Below are 23,001 nucleotides of genomic sequence, written 5' to 3' on the forward strand. Positions count from 1 at the left end.
ATATATTTTTAAATTTAGTAATGTATAGCATACTGTAACTTTTTCCAAATAAATATACAGAAGTTTGTTTTTTTACAACTTTGATGATGACTGGGATACTGACTTGGAACAATGAACAATACTTATGCAAAAAAAAAAAGCTAATTTAACATAAATTTATCTTAAAATTAGTGTTAAAGTTCCTCATTTATCTTTGTGGGAATGTAGGAGGAGAGCCTGAAAACAGTGCTTATGAACCCAAACATAGCGTCTGTTCAGACCAATGAAGTGGGCACCAAGCAGGCGGACTCTGTCTACTTCCTGCCTGTTACGCCACAATTTGTAACAGAAGTCATTAAAGCCGAGCGTCCAGATGGGATCCTTCTCTCAATGGGTGGACAAACGGCCCTCAACTGTGGTATGATATATCAAATGTTCTCCAAGATATATGAAACTAGGTTTCTTTTACAGTAGCTTTATTTTTTGTCTCAACCAACACATGTAACACTTAGTAAATGCACTTCTGCAAATAGTTTAGCAATTTATTTCCATATGAATGTGGTCTCAGGGGTTGAATTATTCCAGCGTGGGATCCTGGAGCAGTATGGGGTGAAAGTCCTTGGAACACCAGTGGAGTCCATCATGGCTACAGAAGACAGGCAGCTTTTTGCTGACAAACTGATGGAGATCAATGAGAAGATTGCACCCAGCATTGCTGTGGAGTCGGTAAGGATCCAACAACGACGACAACAACAAAAGTTGATCTCATATAACACTAGTATATTTTATTCATAGTTTGCGCTCTTCTCTGAAATAGTGCTGTTTTGTTTGTAATACATTTCACTAGGTTTGGATTCTTTTGTTATTACTTTTATTGAGAAGGTTTAAAAAAGTGTGAGAAATATAAAACATCTTTCAGGTGTTTGATGCCTTGAAAGCAGCTGAGCAGATAGGATACCCGGTTATGGTCCGATCAGCCTACGCTCTGGGAGGTCTGGGCTCTGGTCTGTGTGCCAACAAAGAGAAGCTGGAGGAAACGGCCCATAAGGTCAGCATATGTGCTGCATTGTGAGACAGTTACCTATTTTTTAAAACTGTTAATTGTATTATTTTTTTCTTTGTGTTTCATTTGTCAAAGTAAATAATGTAATAAATCAAAGTTTTCCCTTTTGTCAAAAAGTCACATATTAGAAGATTTCACTCAGCTTTACACATTTTTTAAAAAGGATTTATTTTTTTATTTTAGGTGTTTTTGCAGTATTTGCTGTACTTGGACACACAAAGAAATGTAGTCTGAATCAAGTTATTTAGATATACTCTGCATATTTGTTCTAATGGCAAAGGAAGGAAAGGTTTGCAGTTGCTAAGCAACTTTTTTTTGCTCATTTTGTGCTCATCCCCTTCCCCATGTTATGTCTGACAGTTCTGAGCAGTATGGCCAGACTATCTTCAGTTGCTGCATACATTTTATGTTTTTTACATTTAAATTTTTCTTTTTGCCTTATTTGTTAGTTTACATTTTACAAATTGAGTTTTTTCATGCTCAGCATTTGTTTGTGAGTTTAAATGCATGAAAAAGCAAATATTTAGCTCACTGAATATTTGTGTATTTGTTAAAAAAAAAAAAAAAAAAAAATATATATATATATATATATATATATATATATAATTGTTGTCCATTTCATTAGAATTTATTATCAAAAAGAAAGTATTTTTTTGCATTAATTGAACATTATGTTTATTCATTGTTTATAGCCCTACAAAATGTCCTTGTAAAAAAAATTAATAGATTTTGTTAAAGTAAAACATTTTTGCTTTCAGTTGTTTCTTTTTAATTGTAGAATATCTGAACTTATTCTAAATTATATTTTGAACGTTGGTAATGTTATATTATAGAAAAAAAACAGAGAAAGACTTAAATATACAACATAAAAGACAAACATTTTAGGAATTTGATGAAAGTCAGTATAAATATCCTATAATTTATAGGTCAAGCATTTTAGAGTTTGTGTTTTGACTGTAATATTTTATTTTAAATTGAGTTTAGTTAAGTTATTTATTATCTTTTAGTTTTATTGTTATATGTTGTAAACAAAAAAGCTTTAAAATGTTCCTTACTTGCGTTACCCACAATACAGTGTTGTCTAGAGAGTAAAAGACTCAATATATCAAACATTTAATGGTTTTCTTTCAGTATGAAATACAGAGCTGTTAAAAACTGTGTATTGTTAATAAGTTAATGCTCAAAGCTGAACCATAATCCTTCCACCTGTAATCCTTAGAAATATACAGGTGAGTGACTGAGTTGATTTTTGTAACAACTGTGATAAGGCTGACCTAATCTTTGTGCTTTATTGTAGGCTCTGGCCATGAGCAGTCAGATTCTGGTGGAGAAATCTTTACTAGGCTGGAAGGAGGTAGAATATGAAGTTGTGAGGGATGTGGCTGATAACTGTGTCACTGTCTGCAACATGGAGAACTTTGATCCTCTGGGCATTCACACAGGTACCAGGCAAACATGTGACCCGACACAATGGACTCCCATGAGACAACAAGGAACTTTGTGTGTTTGATTCTTTTTAATTTGATTTTCTTGGTTTTATTTTGTAATACTGAGTAACTAAAGTCAGAGTCAGCAGGTTGTTTCTAAAGTTTATTTACCTTTTTTTTTTTTTGATGATAGAAACATTTGTATCTGTAGATGTTAACATCACATTAATTTTGTTTATAATTAAACATTTTTTGGTTTCTATTAACTTTATTTACACCGCAAAAATTTCAGTCTTCAGTCACTCTTTTCACTAAGCCCTTCACGTATATTATAGGGGACTCCATAGTGGTGGCACCGAGCCAGACGCTTTCAAATGAGGAGTACCACATGCTCCGCGAAACTGCTATCAAGGTGGTCCGTCACCTGGGGATTGTGGGTGAATGCAATATTCAGTACGCGCTACACCCATCGTCCCTGGAGTACTGCATCATCGAGGTTAATGCCCGCCTCTCAAGAAGCTCAGCTTTGGCATCCAAAGCTACTGGGTGAGAAGATATACAGAACACTGTGAACATCCTTACTACTTTATCAAATGCTTTTAGTTGTGAAAAAAATAGAAAAATAAGAAAAAAGGTTCAGTTAAACTTGATGCCACTACAAAATTATTACTTTACAAAGTCCCTTTTGGCAACAGTTGCAGTAGCAATCAAGATGAATTTTACAGTGACATGTTTCTCCACTTTCCTCAAGACAAAACTGCTCCACTAAGCTAGAAAAAAATCTGCTAGTGTTCAGCAATCTTTAAGTCATAACAAAGTTTCTCTGTTGGATTCAAGTCTGGGCTTTAACTAGACTACTGTGAGACATTTAAGTGTGTCCCCTTTGACTACTTGAGTGTTGCTTTAGCAGTATGTGTAAGGTCAATAGTGTGCTGGAAGCGAGATCTCTGTCCTATTCTCAAGTCTCTCAATGACTGAAATGTGCCAGCATGTATTACCACATCCTGAATTTCTTTGGACCTGCCCATAAAAACTCAGCCTTGCAGCAGCACAAAATTTCCCTCTGGAGAATGTTTTCAAGTCATGGAGAGATGTTGCTTTGTGCAACATTTTTACTGATGGTCAGAAAGTTCTATTAGAGTTTTGTTTGAACAGCTTTCTTTTCTCACATATTTTGAGAATCTCTATGATCCCTCTAACCTATTTTTAGTATTTCTTTTCTCAAACCATTATCTATTTCTAGCCAAGTTTGGATAGTCTCCTTTTGTTAAGCATACATCTTATATAAAAGATAAAAAAAAGGTCAAAACACCAACGCTGTGCTATAATTCAGATTCAGACATTTTTTATGTTCATAAATCTTTATATTTATGATATGAAACAAGATTGTACTGTAGAGAGTGAGGTACATTTAGAATATACCATCATTGCCATATCAGGAAAAAAATTGATTCTTGACATTTGAAATAGGTCAAAACAAAATAGTATATATATTCTACCACAGCACAATATTAATAAAAAAATTTGCTCGTTGATGTAAATAAAAAATGTATATCTAGTGTAAATACTGTACTCAGTACAGTACTCTCTGTACTCTTCCACCATTGGTTAATTTTAGTCTTTCCCCCCTCTGTTCTTGTCTCACAGGTACCCGCTGGCTTTTGTAGCTGCAAAGTTAGCGTTGGGAATCCCCTTGCCTGACATCAAAAATGCTGTGTCAGAGAAGACCACTGCCTGCTTTGAGCCAAGTTTAGACTATATCGTCACCAAGATTCCCCGTTGGGACCTCGACCGTTTCCAGGGCATGTCCCTGGAAATAGGCAGTGCCATGAAGAGTGTTGGAGAGGTGGGATGGATCCATACGGGCAAATACTATATTACTCGCTTGTGCTCTTACCTGCTCACTAAATCTCCATCCTTCTTTGGATTCAGGTGATGGCAGTGGGCCGGACATTTGAGGAGAGCATGCAGAAAGCCTTGAGGATGTGTCATCCATCTGTGGACGGCTTTGTTCCCCGGCTGCCACTCAAGAAAGCCTGGGGCATCACCCAGAACCTGCAACAGGAGCTGGCTGTGCCCTCCAGCACCCGCATTTTCTCCCTTGCCAAGGTGCAACATTTTTTTAAAACATTAATAATGAATGGCACTGACTACTGTTGCTCATTAAAACCACATTTTGAAGTGTTAATGAAAAAGTTTTCCTTGCCCTCCTGTATGAGTAGCTATGAATGATTAATTTTGTGGAAAAGCTTATCTTTGAAAGCTTTGAATAGATGCACTGCATGTATAAACCTTATAAAACACATCTGAATAGTTTGATTATTTAACTGACAGTGTGTCTTTCTCAAGTGTGTCACAAAGATGAATCAAAATTACATTATCTCTGAAAAAGTTTGTGCAGATCGGTTAGTTTATATTTTTTTCAGTGTCAGAGGAATGAGGGACAGCTTGATTTACAGGGTCAGACTATTATTAAAACAGTAAGATTTTTCTTGAGCTATTGCAAAGTGATAAATATGTGCAGGTTCAGTGCTTTGCCACGCTTTTATCATCAGCTGATAAAGAACCAAAATGAGGTTATGTCACTGTCAAAACCTCTAGGTTTGTGAGCTTTATGTCATGATAGTGGAGATGTATTTCCTTTAGGATGCAATGAGAGCATCAGTGATAGCAACATAACACTAGGTATTATTAATCCTTATCCTCAGGCTATCAAACAGGCTCCAAGGTGGTCAAGCACAGTCTTTATCACTAAACACCTACTTACTGTCTGCTTCTCTGTTTCTTTTTGCTTCTTTGTAAATCATGCTAAAATCCAACAGTTAGGTCTCTAAGACAATCCTACCTTGATTTACAGGTTTCTATGCATCAGTGTAATCTGCGTTATGCTAAAAACAAAACTTCTACATAATGAATGGGAACTAACTAGATAAGTTACTATTATTTTAGGTTTCATGCTTAAAAGCAACAGCATAACCACATTTCTTTATCAAATAGTGCATTGCTTAATTTCATTGCTACACTGTTATACTTAGAATATTTAATGATTTTACTTGTCTGACATCTAATTTAAAGCCAATTTAAAAAAAAAAAAGGTTGCTGTCAGGGTAGATTTTTTGCTATATTAAAGGTTGATGACACAGGCTGGTTTAAACAGCTTTATAATGGAATGCCACGATGAAATATCGCTCCTGTATTAGATTTTACCTAAAGCAGTCCTTGAAGAAGGAACTGATGAAACCATAGGACTTACAGTTACTGTCCTGGGGTTTTTATTTCATCACTGGATGTTCACCGTCATGTGAAATCTGGTAAATTTCATCTTTCAAATGAATGAGTGAACAAAGTGATGGTGATGCTCAGTCCCTTTTATTTTTCTTTTAGGCGCTACATAATGGTATGAGTGTTGATCAGATCCATCAACTGACGGCCATAGATAAGTGGTTCCTTCACAAGCTTCAAAGGATAACACAGCTGGAACAAAACCTTGGACACTACAACAGGTAACACATACGGACGCATAGACGCCAACCCTAAAGAATCAATGTTGTACTTTGTTTCCAGTTTTGACTATTACCCTCCTAAATACAGCATTGATTAAGTCTGTCAAAGACTACATTGTAGTGAAGTGGTTTGTACTGTTGTTCTAAGTCAAGGGTTTTAGTTCAAATTTTACTTGTCATGGCTTTTTTACGGATAGTTCTGTTCTCTTTCAGCATGTGAGGTTTCAACGTGTACTTTATCTGAACTTGATCTGAACACATCCCTAATAAATCAAAATACAGCAGCAAATCTTGCTAAATATACCAATAAAGCAAAATTTTCTAAAATCATGAAAACTACGTAGCAGCATAATGCAGGAGGTTTCACCACAGACAACCAAAGCTTTTAAACTGCTCCAATCACCTTAAGGAGGTTGTTGTTGTTGTTGTCGCCAAAAGTTGTTTGTGTGTGTGTGTGTGTGTGTGTGTTATTGAGTAACCTTGATTATTTTATTAAAATATTCAAATTAAACTTTTATAATTGGGTAATTTGCATTTTTTCCTGAAGTAGTTGTAAATTCTGTATTTGAAACCCAGCTTACAAATAATCCTGACAAGGACAGCACACCTGCCTGAATTTCCTGATTCTCCTTATGTGCCTTTGACTCATTAAAAAGATTCAAATGGTGGCTGAGAAAATTAAACATTTTGGAAACATAATTAAATCAAAATAAAAGGTTATTCTTTACTGGATAAACATTGGTCATGAAAAAAAAAAAATCACGTAAACACCAATCCCTTAACATTTTGATTTTTTTTTCCTTCAGAGCCTTCTTTTTTTTTTTCTTAGCTGTCTTTTTCTCTTTTTCACTCTCTTGCCCTCCGGCTCTTTGCTGGATTGCTCAACTTAAAGCCACGGTGAATTATGATGGCTCAGCCACAGGTGACCTCCTGCTTTCTTATGATGCTGCTATTTAATTTTTAATGTCCAGCTGTTCAGTGAGCACCCACTGATACCCCCATACACATAGAGGATTGTTGTAGACTCCACTGTCCATATTGCTGGGAGCATTGAGCTTAGAGCAAGTAGACTTCAGACTGCTGCTCAACACACCTTACTGACCCTCACTGTAATTATTGACTTTATATGTTTCAGTAACAAAGAAAAGGCTTTGTGAGTATTTAACAACTACTATACTAAAAGGTATTATAGACTTGTTTAACAGCAGACAGTTTTTAGCACTAACAGCTTGGTTGACGTGTCAAAGGCTGCATTTCACTTCTGCTCCTGAGCATGCTGGTGTAGAATGTGCAAAAAAAGTAAGCTGCACTGTCTTGAAAAACTAAGCTGTTTGATTTCTAAAACTGCTCATCCATTGTTAACTTCTGAAAAGTTTAAGCTGAAGCTTTCAGTGTAGTTAAATGGAAGAGGTAAGAAAACATTTTGCTCATCAAAAGGCCAACAGATGGGAATTTATATCACCCTGATGATGTAAGAGTTTATTTAGATTTTTTTTTCTTCTCTGTAATTTTTTGTAATTTTTAGTTTTAGTTTTGTCACTTAGTAGCTTTGTCCACTACTCCCATTCATTCCTGTTGATTTTTTTTATCCTCCCAAAAATAAATATTTAATAAACAAAACACATTTGCTAAAAAATATACTCTGTCATGCAAATGAGCTGGTTATATCGACACTAAACCAGGATTCTACAGATGGTGTGAAGAATAATTTGTTTAAAAAAAAGGGACTACAGTAAACTGGTTGCTTCTTAATTTTTTTAGTTGGCAGTTGATTAAGTATGTACAGACATAGCAGATCATCAGTTCTTTAAAAGTAGCCAGTATTGTCCAGTTAACATTGGTCAGCTAGTTAATCATTCTATCCTTATTCATTAATCCTATTTCCTGCCTTTGAAACATTAAAACAGTTTAGGATATTGATCATGCAGTACAACATAAAGTCTCCTATCTTTCAGTACAATGTAGAATTTTATTTTCGACCTATGAGAATTCATTGATAGTTTTGATTTGATCATCACACTGTGACTCTAACCATCAGGGATTAAGCACAATAGGCATATGCACGATACTGATTTGTGCATCATCATTTAACTATATGATGATGTTTGCATGGTTTCCTGGGTTGTACAAAAGTAAAATCTTTTCAATTGTAAAGTCTTGTCTTGATTTTCTAACTGTATGTCTGCTGCTATTTTTATTTCCACTTGCTGAAAATGGCTTTCAAACAGCTGCTCCTGCCAGCTTGGTTTTCTTGCAACTTCGTACCGTCTTGGTCAATTTGTTATTGATCGCTCTACAGTGAAATGTTCCCTGCTGTCCACACCACTGAGTAAATGACCCGTTCACTGGATTCCCCTTATAGTTCAATGGACTTGAAAATACACGAGAATGTTAGAGAAACCAGGGAGAAAAAAAATGCCAGTCTAATAAACTGACTTGTTTGGCTTTATGTCTGCCTTGTAAAAACAAACAAACAAACAAACAAAAAACAAGAACGAAAACCCCAAACTATCACTATTACATACAGTAAATGTTGGGACTACAAGTCTGTATAACTTGAGAGATGGTTACAAAGTGTTTCTGTTGCATTGATGATGTTTTAGTTTGTGACAAAAAAAGAAGAAAATAATGCATTTTGCACCTTCTTAGACATAATAACACCTTTTTAATAAAATACTATTAAAATGCTTTAACATGAGTAGGAATTACGCCATGCTGACCTGTCTGCTGATTAAATTTTTGTGGTATATCCAATTAGCTTCCAACTCTGCAAATGATGTGCAGACTTGATTTGTTACAGCTGTATCAATTTCTTGTCTTTTCACACAGTGGTACAGTACCCAAGGAGCTGCTGCTGAAAGCCAAGCAGCATGGCTTCTCAGACCAGCAGGTCGGTCAGGTTCTTGGCAGCAATGAGAAAGCAGCCAGAGAGCTGAGGCTCACTTACGACATCAGACCTTGGGTCAAACAGGTGAGCATCCCTGCGATTCTCCCAGCAGAGTTCAAACTCACTCAAGTAACAGACTCTGACAGCCTAATACACACACATAATTCTATTTTGGCCTCAAATACAAATGAGATGTATCAAATTCTGGAAGAGACTTCAAGTTTAAGGCTATGCTGCTTTATAAATTTCAGATACAACATTGAGATTGTAATGGCTTTTTTCTAGATTATAATTACTTGCATATCTACACAGACAAATACATTCTCCACCCTCTATCAAACATTGCTGTCTGTAAAACCGACAATCATTTATGTTTTAATGATTAAAGATGTACTTTATATAGAATGTCCTTTTTATTCCCGTCTCATAGATTTTTAAAACCTGACATCATCCATCCATCCATCTATTTTCTTTACCCGCTTCTCCATTCCGGGTTGCGGGGAGCTGGTGCCTATCCCCAGCAGTCCCTGTCATCATAGTATTTAAAAAAAAAAAAATAAAAGTATAGCCTATAAGTTTCTTAGCATAAAATGATACCAACTTATTAGGCTACATCTAACCAGACAATTGCATTATTTGTGGGGGGTTTTTGTAGATATTTGACATGCTGATATTTTTCAGATAATTTTGACTGATGCTGAATGCTGACACAAATATATGATCAAACTTCTTCTGTAGTGGAACTCAGATATTGTTGCTTTTCTTGTCCTGATGCCTCAGCCTAAACAGTAACATAATCGGTTAAATCAATCAATCATAACAGCTCAAACGGTGTCTGTGATTCTGAAAAGGAAGATAGCCAACTAAGTTTGCATCCTACTGTACAGAATAGAAACACTTGTTTAAACAGAAGCTCAATAAATTGTACACAGCACTTTACACGTTACTACACTTGAGAGGTCTGAAATAAATCTTAAAAGCAATTGTCTGCCTGTAGATGAACCACAGACAGAACTAGAAACAACCAAACCAGCAGGGAGTCAGATTTCTTAGTGAAACAACAGAATGTTCAAAGTTTATAGAGGCTGATCTGAAAGAGTAGACAATTTTAATATTCTTGGACTTTTTTACTGCAGATACACAGTAACTAATCATATGGTAAACTTTCTAATTTTCTGTCATAATTTTCAAGATGACAAATATTGGCTGGATTTTCCAGTCTCTAGAGTTTACAAAATGCTTTTTAAGTTTCTAAGTTTACCATGAACTGATTTCAGAATTCATATTTTGTTTTATATTCTTACCAGAAGCCACAGGGCAGGAGATGACCTCTAAAATGAGGCTACATCTTGTTGGATCAGGGGTTAGACCAACTCACTTAGGTTTACTGGTCAAAGCAAAGAACAGCAGAAAAAAAACCCATTTATTTTATTCTTTAAAGAGATAATCAGTGTTGCCTTATTAATTTCTCTTTTCATAGATTGACACCTTAGCAGCAGAGTACCCAGCAATGACCAACTACTTGTATTGTACTTATCATGGAGAGGTATGTTGTCTCATCTTTCACCCCATGTGACAAATGTTTGTGTATTTGTACGTATAATGTTCTTACTGTTTTCTTAATACTTCCTACTGAAGAGGTTTTGTCAAATTATCTACTCTGCCAGGAACATGATTTAGACTTCAAAGATCAAGGAACTATGGTTCTTGGTTGTGGACCTTATCATATTGGTGAGTTCCACAATACACTTTACACTTTTACAAGATATTACTGTATTACAATACAATTATTGGTTATTTCTAGGAAATTAGAACTGTTTTATTTTTTGTAATGTTTACTATATACATATATTCTTACTATAGTCCAAAGGATTAGCTTCTTGACTCAACAATTTTTACTTAGAAAGCTTACATTTTAAGTTTAAACTTGTAACACACAGAAGCTAGTTACTACAATTGTGCAGCTAAAGTTCTGAACTCCAATACTCATATGTACCCACTGTGTCGTGCATTAGGCAGCAGTGTTGAGTTTGACTGGTGTGCAGTGTCCTGCATCAGAGCCTTGAGACAAATGGGCAAGAAGACTGTGGTGGTCAACCACAACCCTGAGACGGTCAGCACTGACTTTGATGAGTGTGACCGTCTTTACTTTGAAGAGTTGACCCTGGAGCGCATCCTTGATATCACCCAACAGGAGGTTAGTATGTCACCGCTTCCTTACACATACCATCATTATAAACAAAATAATTACTTTTTGTATGTTTTTTTTTTTTTGTTTAAAATTGAAACAACAACATATTTTTTATCTGTTCACTTGAACCTGTCACCAACATTTTTATAGCTTTTCTTTTTTTTTACACATCTAAAGATGCTCTCTTATGGTTCAGAATCAAGTTGGACTTAAAGGCACCCAAAAATAACTGACTGCTATTTGACCAAAGCTAGGTGTAGGGCGGTCTTTGATGCTGTTTAACCTTTTTGTGTTTTCAAATCTGCTTGCAAATCTGATCTGGTTTTTATGGATATTTTTTAAAATTTACTGTGGCACTTTAGTGTAGTTGTTAAAAGACATGAAGAAGGAGCTATATGATAAAAATTGATTTTACCTAAATAAGGCAACAGCACTTTGATTTATACTGTATTTACTGTACATGTTCTGTTATCTAAGCATGTTTTATGGATTCTACCTGATACAGAATATTTCAAAACATGTTTATAGACGTTACAACTGACATTTCTTTCTGTTTACATCTGTTGACGCCTGCGTATTTATGTGTTCGGGCATACTAATGTCCACTGAATTTCCCCTGCAGAGGAATTGTAATCCAGTTAAAGATGTGATGGGATCACAGTGTGATTAAGTGTTTGTTTGTTCAGGGACACAGCCTTACCATCAATCCCTCTCTTACAGCTACATTCCCCACTTGCTTTTGTATATGTGTGTGTGTGTGATAAATACAGCATTAGAGCATGGAGATAACCCCTGGACAGGAGCAAGAGAGCAGGTCCATGAATAATGAAGAGATACAACCTGGCATTGCCATGGAAACACCATCCCCCTCGAATCACCTAGACAGGAAAAGGGGCTGCATGCAGTTATTAAAAAGCGTATACACATTTGGTCTGTTTTTCATGCACTCTGTTGTGTTTGTTTGAATTTACCGTATATAACATTTACTCACAGTTATTGAGCTAAACAAAAGTTACAACTTACCTAATTCTAAATTGATATCCCCATGATGGTTACAGTTTTAATAATATCCTCCCTTGTCTGGGGATAATGTGTTTCATGAAGTAAATCAATTTATATTTTGACTATGATTTCCTGTCAGAATTAATGAACGAGGCCACAGATTTTAGTTTATTAAACTCACCTGATATATTTTCTTTGATTTTTTTTTTCCCTGTTTATTTATTTATTTTTATTTCATCATTTTCCTTGCAATGTATGTGATCCTATGTACTCTGTTCTACTCTACAGGGCTGTTCTGGTAGCATTGTGTCAGTAGGAGGTCAGATTCCCAACAACTTGGCCATGCCGTTGCACCGCAATGGAGTGAAGATTCTTGGGACAAGCCCTCTGCAGATTGACAGGGCAGAAGAACGCTCCATCTTCTCCAGTATTCTGGATAACCTTGAGGTGGCCCAAGCCCCTTGGAGGGCACTGAGCTCACTGGTGAGAGAAAACATATCATAGAAATGACAAATATTTGAAGCAGTTTGAGAATGTTACTGTATATTTTGGCAAGTCAGGAAATAATTTCAGTTACTATTTAGATATTTTTAGAGTAGTTCCTAGGATTGTGCATCTTTGTTGTGTGGCCAATGATACATATAGTATCTGAGTACACTTCTAAGTCTGATTCAATACAATAACGAGACATGATCAGCAAAAACCAATACAGTTCAGTATGATTCAGCACCTAATTATTATTTGGTGCTATTCAATATGAGTTTGAGTCAGCCTATGGAGATTCAATTCAATGCAATATGACAAAGAAAAGTATTGATTTCATCAGTTAATTTTTACTACTTGATAAAAAATGACTGCCCTCAAACAGGTCTTGATTTAAAATTACAATAAACTTTCATAAAACTTGACACACAATTAACAGAATATGGAAAAAATAAAACCCTGCCAGTCAGCAGATGAGCTTAACACCTTTCCTGTTTTATGAATAATAAAGCACAGGTTATTTTAAAAAAATATATTTTTCTTTCTGGAATATTAGTTTAACCCAGACCATGGTCAAGCACACTTTCTGTGTTTGTTGGTGTTTATACTGGAGCTACTGCACATCTACTTTTAAAACTGAATCATCACTTCTGAGAAAACATTTTCACTAAACAGTTGGAACAGCACCAAAAGAAAAAAAATGGTACTAAATGAAGAGTTTAGACGAGGTAAATTCTTCATACACAAATGTAACTACATTTTTTAACTTCTCTGTTTATTTAAAATGGATTTCTGTAGAAATTAACCTGCTTGCAAACATTAAATTAAATAACTGAATGGATCAAATTTTATCTGTGCAAAGCTGTAATATCACAGAAGGATGGCATGGTGCAGTGCTTAGGACTGTAGCATCACAGCGACAAAGTTGCTTGTTCAAAAGTTAGCTGCAGCCTTTCTGTGTGGAGTTTACAATTTTTCCCCTGTGCATTCATGGGTTTTCTCTGGGTACTCCGATTTCCTCCTATAGACCAAACACATGCATGTAACGGTAACTGGGAATTCTAAATTTTCCTGTGATTTGTCCAGGGTGTACCCTGCTTTTCACCCAATAACTGCAGGACATAAAGACACCAACTCCTTGTGACCCTGCATGAGTAAAGAAAATGCATTTATGGATGGAAAGCTATAATAGACCGATGCATCTATCCTAAAAGTGCATCTATTCACAGCTGCTCTGCCGATCCAATCACATTGTACTCATGCATATTGGTTTCTTTTCACATCCGTAATAGCTACAAATGATAAAAATCTTTTTTTTTTTAAATGAAAAACAAACAAACAAGCAAACAAAAAGAAAGCCTTGTTAACAAAACTGTGATATTGCCCCACCTACAAGTCCCTTTATAAGCCAATTCTTGCTGTTCATAACCTACCAATGGAGCTGGGCATGTCTTGATAATGAGTTTTCATAAATACAGTTGGCACTGAGAAATCAAAAAAAGGTGTGGATTAAAGTTCAGAGGTGTTGATGTTGAGCGCTAAGCATAAAATGTGTGTTGGACTTACCCATTCTAAATCCAGCAGCAGGCTGTTCACTCAGATCTTTCAGGTCTTTCATGCCCATAACACACTCTCAGTCAGGGTTACCCTTACACATAACTACTGTTTTGGCTCAGAGGCATAACAGCAGTTGGTTGACTTCAACCCCCTAATGCTGCCTCAGTCCTTATAAATGACACTGAGGCTAGCAGAAGGTGTCTCAGACCCATCTTGAGGGGTTCTGTTTAAGGACCTAAAGTTTTGTTTGACTTTAGTTTGATGATGGATCTTACATTAAAAACAATAGAAGACAAATAAATTTTAGACAAGTAAAAATCAATCGATCAATAAAAAAGGTATTTTAACCATCTTAAAAATATACAGTTAATCAAACCAAAAGTAAGATGGCACTTTCCTTAAGGTACTATTGTCTTATCTTTGCAAGTTTATTGAGCAACAGAGATTGGATTTATTTATTTGGATTTTCTCAAGGCCATGCTCACAGTTGAGACTTCCACACTTCCTATCATGTCTTTTTTTTTTTCCTTTTTTCTACTTTAACTCATCCCTGGCTCCATGAAATTGAAGACCTTGTGGAATTATGTGGACCACAAAAATGCAATATATCTGCAGTTACTGGTAAAATATACTTCTTCCATTACTCTTGGTCATGTATTGAGGTACCACTGAGGACCGATTATCTAGTACACACGCAGATAAGTTCAGCGTGTCTCTTCAGACTTTTACCTACATATTCTATTTCCGCACCAATCTTGAAGAGGTAGTTTGCTTTTAATGGGCTGGAATAACTTCAGTAGAGCCATGGGGAGATAGCTCTGGGAAGCTATTTTGTATTTATAAATGGTACCTACCTGGTGAAGGAACAGTTGGTAATGATTGAGGGGAAAAAGGCTAAACCTGACGAGAGACAAAGCTGGGAGAAAGAGTGATGATGATAATGATGATGAGGAGGAGGTGTAGGGCATACAGTCTTTCTCTAACTGCTAGACTTTCCACAATTTCTCTTACATCTTTCATAAACTGAGTGGGTAGAGGGAAAAAGTCAAAACGGAGAGAAATTAAAGCAAGCTTAAATTCTCAATTTTATTTTTTAGATTTGCCCTTTTCTTGGCAGAGTAGAGCTGTAATTCTTGTAGGTTTTTAAAATGTATGTGACTGAAATAAGAAGAGGCTAAAAGAGTGGGTGGGGTGTTATTACAAGGACGTGATTGAGCACAAAGACACCTTTTTAAAATGTCAAGTGGGTCTAATTGCACAGTCTTTTAAAATATTATCATATACAATCCTAAACACCACAAATGTGTGAAGAAAATCTCAGGTTGGTTGCCTGCCTGAAAATGCTCAGTCTTGAAGTAATCAAGTGCTTAAAACTGCACAGTTTCTTCATTAACAGCACTAACACAGACTGGCTAAATTAGTCCATATTTTTAAATTTTTTTTTGCTAAAAGCATCCACTTTAAATGTTTTCATTTTCCATTTAGTGGGTTGATACAGTGGAGGCATGATGTCTCACAGAAAAAAAAGTTGCAGGTCCAAAACCTGACTGGGATGTTTCTGTGTGGTGTTTGCATGTTTTCCTCACTCATTTGTGTGTTTTCTACGAGATCTCAGATTTCCTTTCACAGACCAACTCACAGACTCTTGGTAGATTAACTGGTAACTCAAATGCCACTAGGTTTGAGTGAGTGTGTGTATGGTACATGTGGCCCTGTAATGGACTAGTGAGGTACACCTTGAACAGGTTTACCCCAACTTTTGCTCAGTGACCTCTGGAGATGGGCACCACTCCCTGTGACCGTGCATGAAAATGTGGGTAAGGAAGATGGATGGATGGACTAATGTATTTATTTAACCAAATCAGTTTTTTTGCCTATCTTAATATCCTTTTGTCTTGTCATCTTTAGATTTGGTGAGTTTGTTTGCAGCTTGTTTCAGAGGGGTGGTGTCATTTTGGAGATCCTTTTCTGCTGTTCTGTAGGATAGCATTTCAGCTGTAGCTGAGACAGAGGCTGTCGATAGGCAACCACTATACCACTATTATGTTCAGCCATACAATACTGATAAAACCCTTGTTATTACAAGCTATAACTAAGCATTTCTCTTGCATTTCTTAGATATTTTTAATTTGTCTTTTTTCTAGATCTTTAAGTTTTAGGATCTTCAAGTTTCTATTTATTGTTACAAAGCACAAGATTGTGTAGACTGTATAAAGATGTTCTCCCTCTGGCACAAAAACACATCACAGCAGGAGAATAACATCTGATAGACCAAAACAATGACATGTGAAGGCTTTGTCACTGCTTAGTTTTTCTGGGTAATTATTCCTTTTGTGAGGATGCCATGCTGGTAAAAAAATAAATAAAACAGCGCTGAGATCTAAAAATTTCATGTTTCTTTGTCACATGATTGGAGTATTTTCTGCATATGTATTAGAAGGAATGGAAGCAGCAGTAACTTACTGAAGAAATATATGAGAAATAATAAAAAAAAGTTGACATAACAGGACTAGACACAAAGCTGACCAGTGGCAGACACTATTCATCATCACCTCCTGCACCTGAACAGTCATATAACAGAGTCAACACATCAAACTGTCAGGCCTCTGTAGATGTTGGTACAAACTGTTTATGACCGCTGAGTGCCCATCTCATCTACTTTATGTTTCTTCTATCGGACAACAGTTAAAACAGACGGCATAGAGATGTAGTCATTGGTCACAGCTGACTTAGAGTTGTTTGGTTTAAATGTGCTGTTAGCAGTAGGGGAACCTTAACTGCTGCTTGTGTTTAATATTACAGGCATGGTTTCTGAATTCATGGCATAGCTATGAAGTCATAGAATGTTTTGTCATCATTTGTGAGACCATCTACTGTATCAAACTTTCACTGTGTTGAAAAGAAATGGTGTGTTTCATGATTTTACACAAGATGTGCTTTCTGTAACTCCAAGTCTATCTCTTAGAACCATAAACCTCCAGAATGAGACTGTACACATCACTAACTCGTGTCCACACTAGCAGAGTCATCAAGTTTGACAGTGATCAATTTAAATGTTGCTGAGAATAACCTATGCATGTCAACAGACACACATACAGTGATTCCTTCATGTATTTGTAAGGTTTTAAGAATTTATTACAGATGAAATGTCTAAAAAAATTGTTGCAACATCTAATATCTTCCTAAAGCCAAAGAAAGACAACTTTTGAAAGATATACTGTTATGTTTTAAAGTTTAGTGTGATGTCACTGGAGACTTGATGTTCTGTACTATGTCAGACCTGTAATTTGATTTATGTGCTGTGTATTGTTCTTCCTTTACAGGAAGATGCTTTTGCATTCGCCAACCAGGTGGGCTACCCCTGTCTCCTGCGGCCCTCATATGTCCTCAGGTAAGTTTGATCACTTTATACTGTACCTATCAAAATGCCATTCCAAGTATGATACTGTAAGTATTATAAATTTATACATTTAGTTTGCAGTTGATATTTTTTCTAATTATATTAGCAGTGTCTTACTATTAAATGTGAATCCATTAGTAAAATATTGTATTATGTTTTTCAGATTTTTTAAATTTATTTATTTATTTCAGTTTAAACTGCAAGGATATCTAATCTATAATATTTAGAATTTGTTTATTAACAAAAATAAATCCTGGTTGGTTGAGGCATGACTGCACATCATTTAAATTCATAGCTAATTATCAAACTTATTGCTAGATGAATAAAATATATTTTATTTATAATGATTAATGACTAACATTCACACAAATGCCCCTGGAAGCATGCAGTAAAACGGATGTCCAGCAGATGTCAGGAAGACACCCTAAATTCTGCTGGACTTTTTGTGTTCCTCAAACCTCATTTTCATTGGAGCTTTGAGCTTTTTTTGTTGTTGTCTTGATGAGGCTTTTATTTTATGCTTGAGATCTAGTCATTTCTTAAAACACATTTAGGGTCAAATGTAAGATATCAAATGTCAAACTAAATAAAGTCAGATAAGCCCATCACCTGCATATTTTAGCTGTTTTCTTGCTCTAACAGATCTGACTGAAATGAATGAGTTATTGTCAGGATTCTGCAAAACTTGACAATATTTGGAGTCGGTAATTCATTTATTTGAATTAGTTTTGTTACAGCAGGAACATGTCTAAAATATGTAAGACAGTGGGCCACGAGGACGAGGGTTGGGGACCTCTGAGTTAAGCGGTTGATATTCAAGTTCACTTTAACGTTGAAAGATACTTGATTTTATTGATCTAATTTAGAATAATAATCTGTGTATGCTGATTAAGGCTAAATGATGTTTAAAAGAAGGTTCCTTATTTTTTTCTCTGGGATTTAGAAGTAGACTCATATTTTTTTTTTTCATTCCTACAGCTTTTTCCCTTTTACCTTCTGACATTTATGGTGATGTTGTTTGAATGTTCTTTTAAAATTCTATAGTTATGCACAATTAGTCATACATTTATACATCAAACACTATGTCTTGTCACATTAATGCTTTGCATGTTTACACCAGTAAATTGCCCACTCAAACAAATGTGTCTTATTTGCATATAAGCTGGTAATTCTTTTAGGTGATGAAAACAGTTAACTTTAATATTATTGCTGTATTATCCCAGCCCTGCGTGACACAGCTGTACAGCAAAGGACAACAGAACAGGTTCTGGACTAATTTATCAATTTCACTTTACCAAAGTAACTTCTGTATTATTAAGACAGCTAAAACGATATAATTAAGTGTGTGTCACTAGGTTGAACTATAGTCCTGTTAGCACATACTTCTGACTAGACCAGCCATTGTTTTAGACCAACAGATGTGTCATGATGTGGGGTGAAGGAAGCGAACCCTGAGCGCAGACTCATATTTAACAAAAATAATTTATTAAATAAAGAAACACAAAACAAAAGGCTGGCGTGGCAGCAAAACAAATAAAGAACAAATTAAAACTAATGTGAACAGGCGCGGGGACAAGCAGGACGGAAAACAAACAACCAGAAACGAAACTACAAACAATAGACAATGGACCAGCAGAGTGTGGAAGGCAATGACCGGGTTTTAAAGACTGAGGATAATTAGGTAAATGGAGACAGGTGACGTGATTACAAAGTGGGGCCAGGTGTAGGTGTGGCAGGGAGATAGAGAGACTGAGGAGGAGCAAATGAAACATGAAACAAAAGACAAGACAGAAACCAAGCAAACCAACAAACTAAATAAAAACAAAACTATAACACAGCAAAAACCCAAATCACCACAAGATGATTTTATTACATTGCATAAAAGGGAAAAAAACTTACAAAATCCAGAGAATAGTGATGCCAAAATGTCACCCAAGTCAGTGATATGCCTTAATATAAATGCATTATGACTCATCTGTCACTGTATTCAAGTGGAGGGTCACTATTCTTCGGGGTTGCATACATATCTGCCTCAGAGCTACAGACAGTTAAGAACTCAAGATCTGACTGAAGCCTATGGCTTTACTTTGTCCTGTTTCTTAAACCCTCTTTTTTCAAACAGGAGGATAACCCTGCTAAAATCCAAAATAACAACCACAACAAAACTAGCCTAAATCTGTTGTATTTTTAATGATGAAGTTCTGAACTCATTTTCAGGAGCCTGAAGTGCTTTTCGTCCTAAATAGCTGCTGTTCTCTCTCGCTCCTTATTTTGCCTGTTTCCAGACCATGCTCCCTATGGTAATAGTGATGCAATAGAGAGATAATGAGTGTTTTGAACAATCATTTGAAACTTGTATCTTCTCCTGTTGGCTCGTTTCTCCTCATCTCCTGTGCCCTCTTGTTTTTTGCTCCATCACTCCCTTTCTTTCCCTCCCTTTGCCATTTGTATCTCACCAGTGGCTCTGCAATGAACGTTGTGTATGGAGAAGAAGAAATGAAACGCTTCCTGGAGGAGGCTACACAGGTATCTCAGGTGAGATAAGTGTTAGATCTAAGTGTACATGTCTGCACATGTGAAATGGACAGATTGCCATAGGTCCTTATGTCTCACCTTCACTTTTCATTTCTCGCCTTTTTGAATTAGTAAGTCTCTCACCAACCACGTCTTGTACCCTGTTTGAAAACTGATTTGTTGTGTTTCACCTCTGCATTCAATTAAAACTAATGCTAACAACTGTCAAGGGCCAAGGCTGTTGGTTAGTGCTAATTGCCACTTCCACTTCTTTAACCACCAAGGTTGTTGGGGGGCAACTGGAACTTTCAAGAAACTCCACCTTTGACTAGAAGCACAGATACACGCACAATTTCTCAGCACCAAAACAAGCATGTTTACTAAGGTTTATATGTGTCTCTTAGATAATATATATCTATTTTAGACCAGAAAATTTTCTTTATCATTCATAAAATTTTACACATACAAGTTTTATTCATTTTCATTTTGCAATTGAACAAGTCCATTTTTTTATATAACCTTATGTGCAAAAATACTGCCTATTTTTGACATTCATTTGCTTGTATGTGAACTGACATAAATAATGTGTCACTTGTTCTTTTGTGTATTTTAAATATTTTTTCATAATGTCAATTATTTTTGGTTGTATTTCATTCAGGAACATCCAGTGGTCATTACCAAGTTCATCCGTGGAGCCAGGGAAGTAGAGGTGGATGCTGTGGCTAAGAATGGCAAGGTAGCATGTTGTTGTTGTTATTATTATTATTATTATTATTATTATTATTATTATTATTATTATTATTATTATTATTATTATTATTATTAATAATAATAATAATAATAATAATAATAATAATTACATTATTATTAGTAGTAGTAGTAGTAGTAATAGTATTACATTAGTGTTGTGGTTGTTTTTGTTTTCTAAGCAATTAACACACACAGCAGTAACATTATGGACTTTTTTGTTAAGTTATATCTAAAACATTACATAACAACTTACATTGTACACACAGCATGATGTTGCCCAGAGTAACAGCAGAGAAAACTGTTTGTTGCCCTTTTTTTGTGGATTGATTACAAGTGTGACCATGCCTAATTTATAATGGTAATATATTTATTTGTCTCTGTAGCTTGATGATATTATTTATTTTCTTGCTTTTTGTTTAATTGGAGAGTTGGGGCATATTTTATATAGAGTGCAGTAAACAAAGTGTTTGAATTAGGTGAAAATTCAATTAATCCTAAATAGAAAACAAGTTGTAGCCATGCAGCCACAGATCTGATGGGTTTATTGTCATAAATAAAAACAAAAAGAAAAGAAAAAAATGTTGGTATTGACTAAACTTTTCTTTTAGATTAGATTAGATTAGATGTGATTAGGTCCTACATTATTTAAATAATTCTTCCTCTTTTTTGTTTGTTTGTAGGGTAAGTTTTAAACTACAAAGAAAATCATTTTTAATATTTTGATAAACTGATTATGATTATTAATACACACCTAATCTCAGATTACTTCATATAATGTAGCACACAGTGTCATAACTTTAAAATACTTTAGCTGTAGCTGCAGAGTGAGTTGCAGTAGATGACTTATCCTGAACATCCTGTCTGTTTTTCTATTGTTCAGACTGTGAGAGTCATTTCAAGGGTGTCAGATTGTACGTGGGCTATCCTGTTCTACGGTAGATTTTCTCACTCTGTCCTCTCTGAATACAGCCCCTCCTTTATCTTCAGTATCACATTAACAAGCCGTCCACTCAGTGAATACCAAACAACCCTCATCACTTGTGTGTGTGTGTAAGAAAGTGAAAAAGTTTGAGATAATATGTATTAATTACAGGCTCTATCTGAAGAGTGCTAATGAATGCTGCGGTTAGTAGTCGTTCAAATGAGCTAATGACACGGCAGCTCATTTACAGACACAAAATCGCACAGAGTTGCTTGGAGATTCATATCTTTTCTCCTTTGGGTGGAATGTTTGAAGCTATTCTTTTGACTGGATATCCATTCACACTGTTCCTTTACCATGGTGAGCTCTAAGGTAGAGGTATGCATATTACTTTAGCAAAGTAGTTTTCAGCGATAAATTAAAAATGTTAAATCTTTGACATGAGAACAATTCATAAAACGTATGTTCAAAATCAGAATGTCTTTTTATGTAATAAAATTATAACATTTTTGTGAAACACTTCTTCTTGTTTCTTGCTAGGTTCAAGAACAAATACAAATGTTTTTGTGTTTTCTTTTTTTCTCAAATAGTGTCTTTTTTTAATTCAATTTGTTATCTTCAAATTCACAATAAAACATTCATTGGTCTTGAACTACTGTAACAGTTCATGTAGGTAGAATTTATCATTCCCTGTAAGCAAAAAAAAAAACAAAAAAAACAAACAAACCTGGAGGTCACTTGCTTCCAAGCCAGAAACTTTCTCTTAATCATCAAACCAAGGCTGTGAAAATATGATTTAATATGAGTAGTCATCACTTGTTTTTTAGAGCCATCACTTACTTGCAATTTTTTTTCCCTGTTATTATGTCTTTGTGTCTGTCCAGGTTCTGGTCCATGCCATAACAGAGCATGTGGAAGACGCCGGGGTACACTCTGGGGATGCAACACTGATGCTCCCAACCCAAACCATCAGCCAAGGGGCTCTAGAGAAGGTCAGCTAAGTCACATTCAGTTTCTGTCAGCAAGGTTGACATGAACAGGCATGTCCCTTGTTGTATTGTAAGGTTTCCCCACTGTTACCAAATGGTTTCTTAAATTGTTGAGTTTTTTTGTATAACCTTTCAGATATGCATTTCTTTCAATTAATTACAGAGTATGTGACAAATCCTGTTTGAATGAATACTCTGTGTTTTACTGTTCTAAGTTGGCAACTACAATCTGATTACACTGGGTTATACTTATTTAATTATGTTAATTATGTTATTGGTGGGTAAATTAGCTTCTGATCAGTTGTTCAAAGGAGTTTAACACACACACACACAC

The 23,001-nt window shown here is 35.5% G+C and overlaps 1 protein-coding gene across 3 annotated transcripts in view; it reads left to right on the top strand.

Annotated features, from left to right (window-relative positions):
• Positions 1 to 23,001, top strand: part of cps1 (carbamoyl-phosphate synthase 1, mitochondrial) — a 41,042-nt gene that overhangs the window by 6,249 nt on the left and 11,792 nt on the right. For 2 of the 3 annotated variants that reach the window (XM_037976269.1, XM_037976268.1), the window contains exons 14-31: positions 208 to 397; positions 548 to 705; positions 899 to 1,027; positions 2,340 to 2,484; positions 2,805 to 3,015; positions 4,117 to 4,315; positions 4,402 to 4,578; positions 5,854 to 5,972; positions 7,108 to 7,125; positions 8,802 to 8,943; positions 10,340 to 10,405; positions 10,527 to 10,590; positions 10,875 to 11,056; positions 12,341 to 12,535; positions 17,416 to 17,483; positions 19,952 to 20,027; positions 20,665 to 20,742; positions 22,563 to 22,670. In XM_037976269.1, coding sequence (XP_037832197.1) covers positions 208 to 397; positions 548 to 705; positions 899 to 1,027; positions 2,340 to 2,484; positions 2,805 to 3,015; positions 4,117 to 4,315; positions 4,402 to 4,578; positions 5,854 to 5,972; positions 7,108 to 7,125; positions 8,802 to 8,943; positions 10,340 to 10,405; positions 10,527 to 10,590; positions 10,875 to 11,056; positions 12,341 to 12,535; positions 17,416 to 17,483; positions 19,952 to 20,027; positions 20,665 to 20,742; positions 22,563 to 22,670 — 2,325 coding nt within the window. The remainder of the gene's footprint in view (positions 1 to 207; positions 398 to 547; positions 706 to 898; positions 1,028 to 2,339; positions 2,485 to 2,804; positions 3,016 to 4,116; positions 4,316 to 4,401; positions 4,579 to 5,853; positions 5,973 to 7,107; positions 7,126 to 8,801; positions 8,944 to 10,339; positions 10,406 to 10,526; positions 10,591 to 10,874; positions 11,057 to 12,340; positions 12,536 to 17,415; positions 17,484 to 19,951; positions 20,028 to 20,664; positions 20,743 to 22,562; positions 22,671 to 23,001) is intronic. The other variant, XM_017423926.3, reaches the window with a different exon arrangement.

This window comes from Kryptolebias marmoratus, linkage group LG6 (assembly GCF_001649575.2).
Source record: "Kryptolebias marmoratus isolate JLee-2015 linkage group LG6, ASM164957v2, whole genome shotgun sequence".
Taxonomy (NCBI): Eukaryota; Metazoa; Chordata; class Actinopteri; order Cyprinodontiformes; family Rivulidae; genus Kryptolebias; species Kryptolebias marmoratus.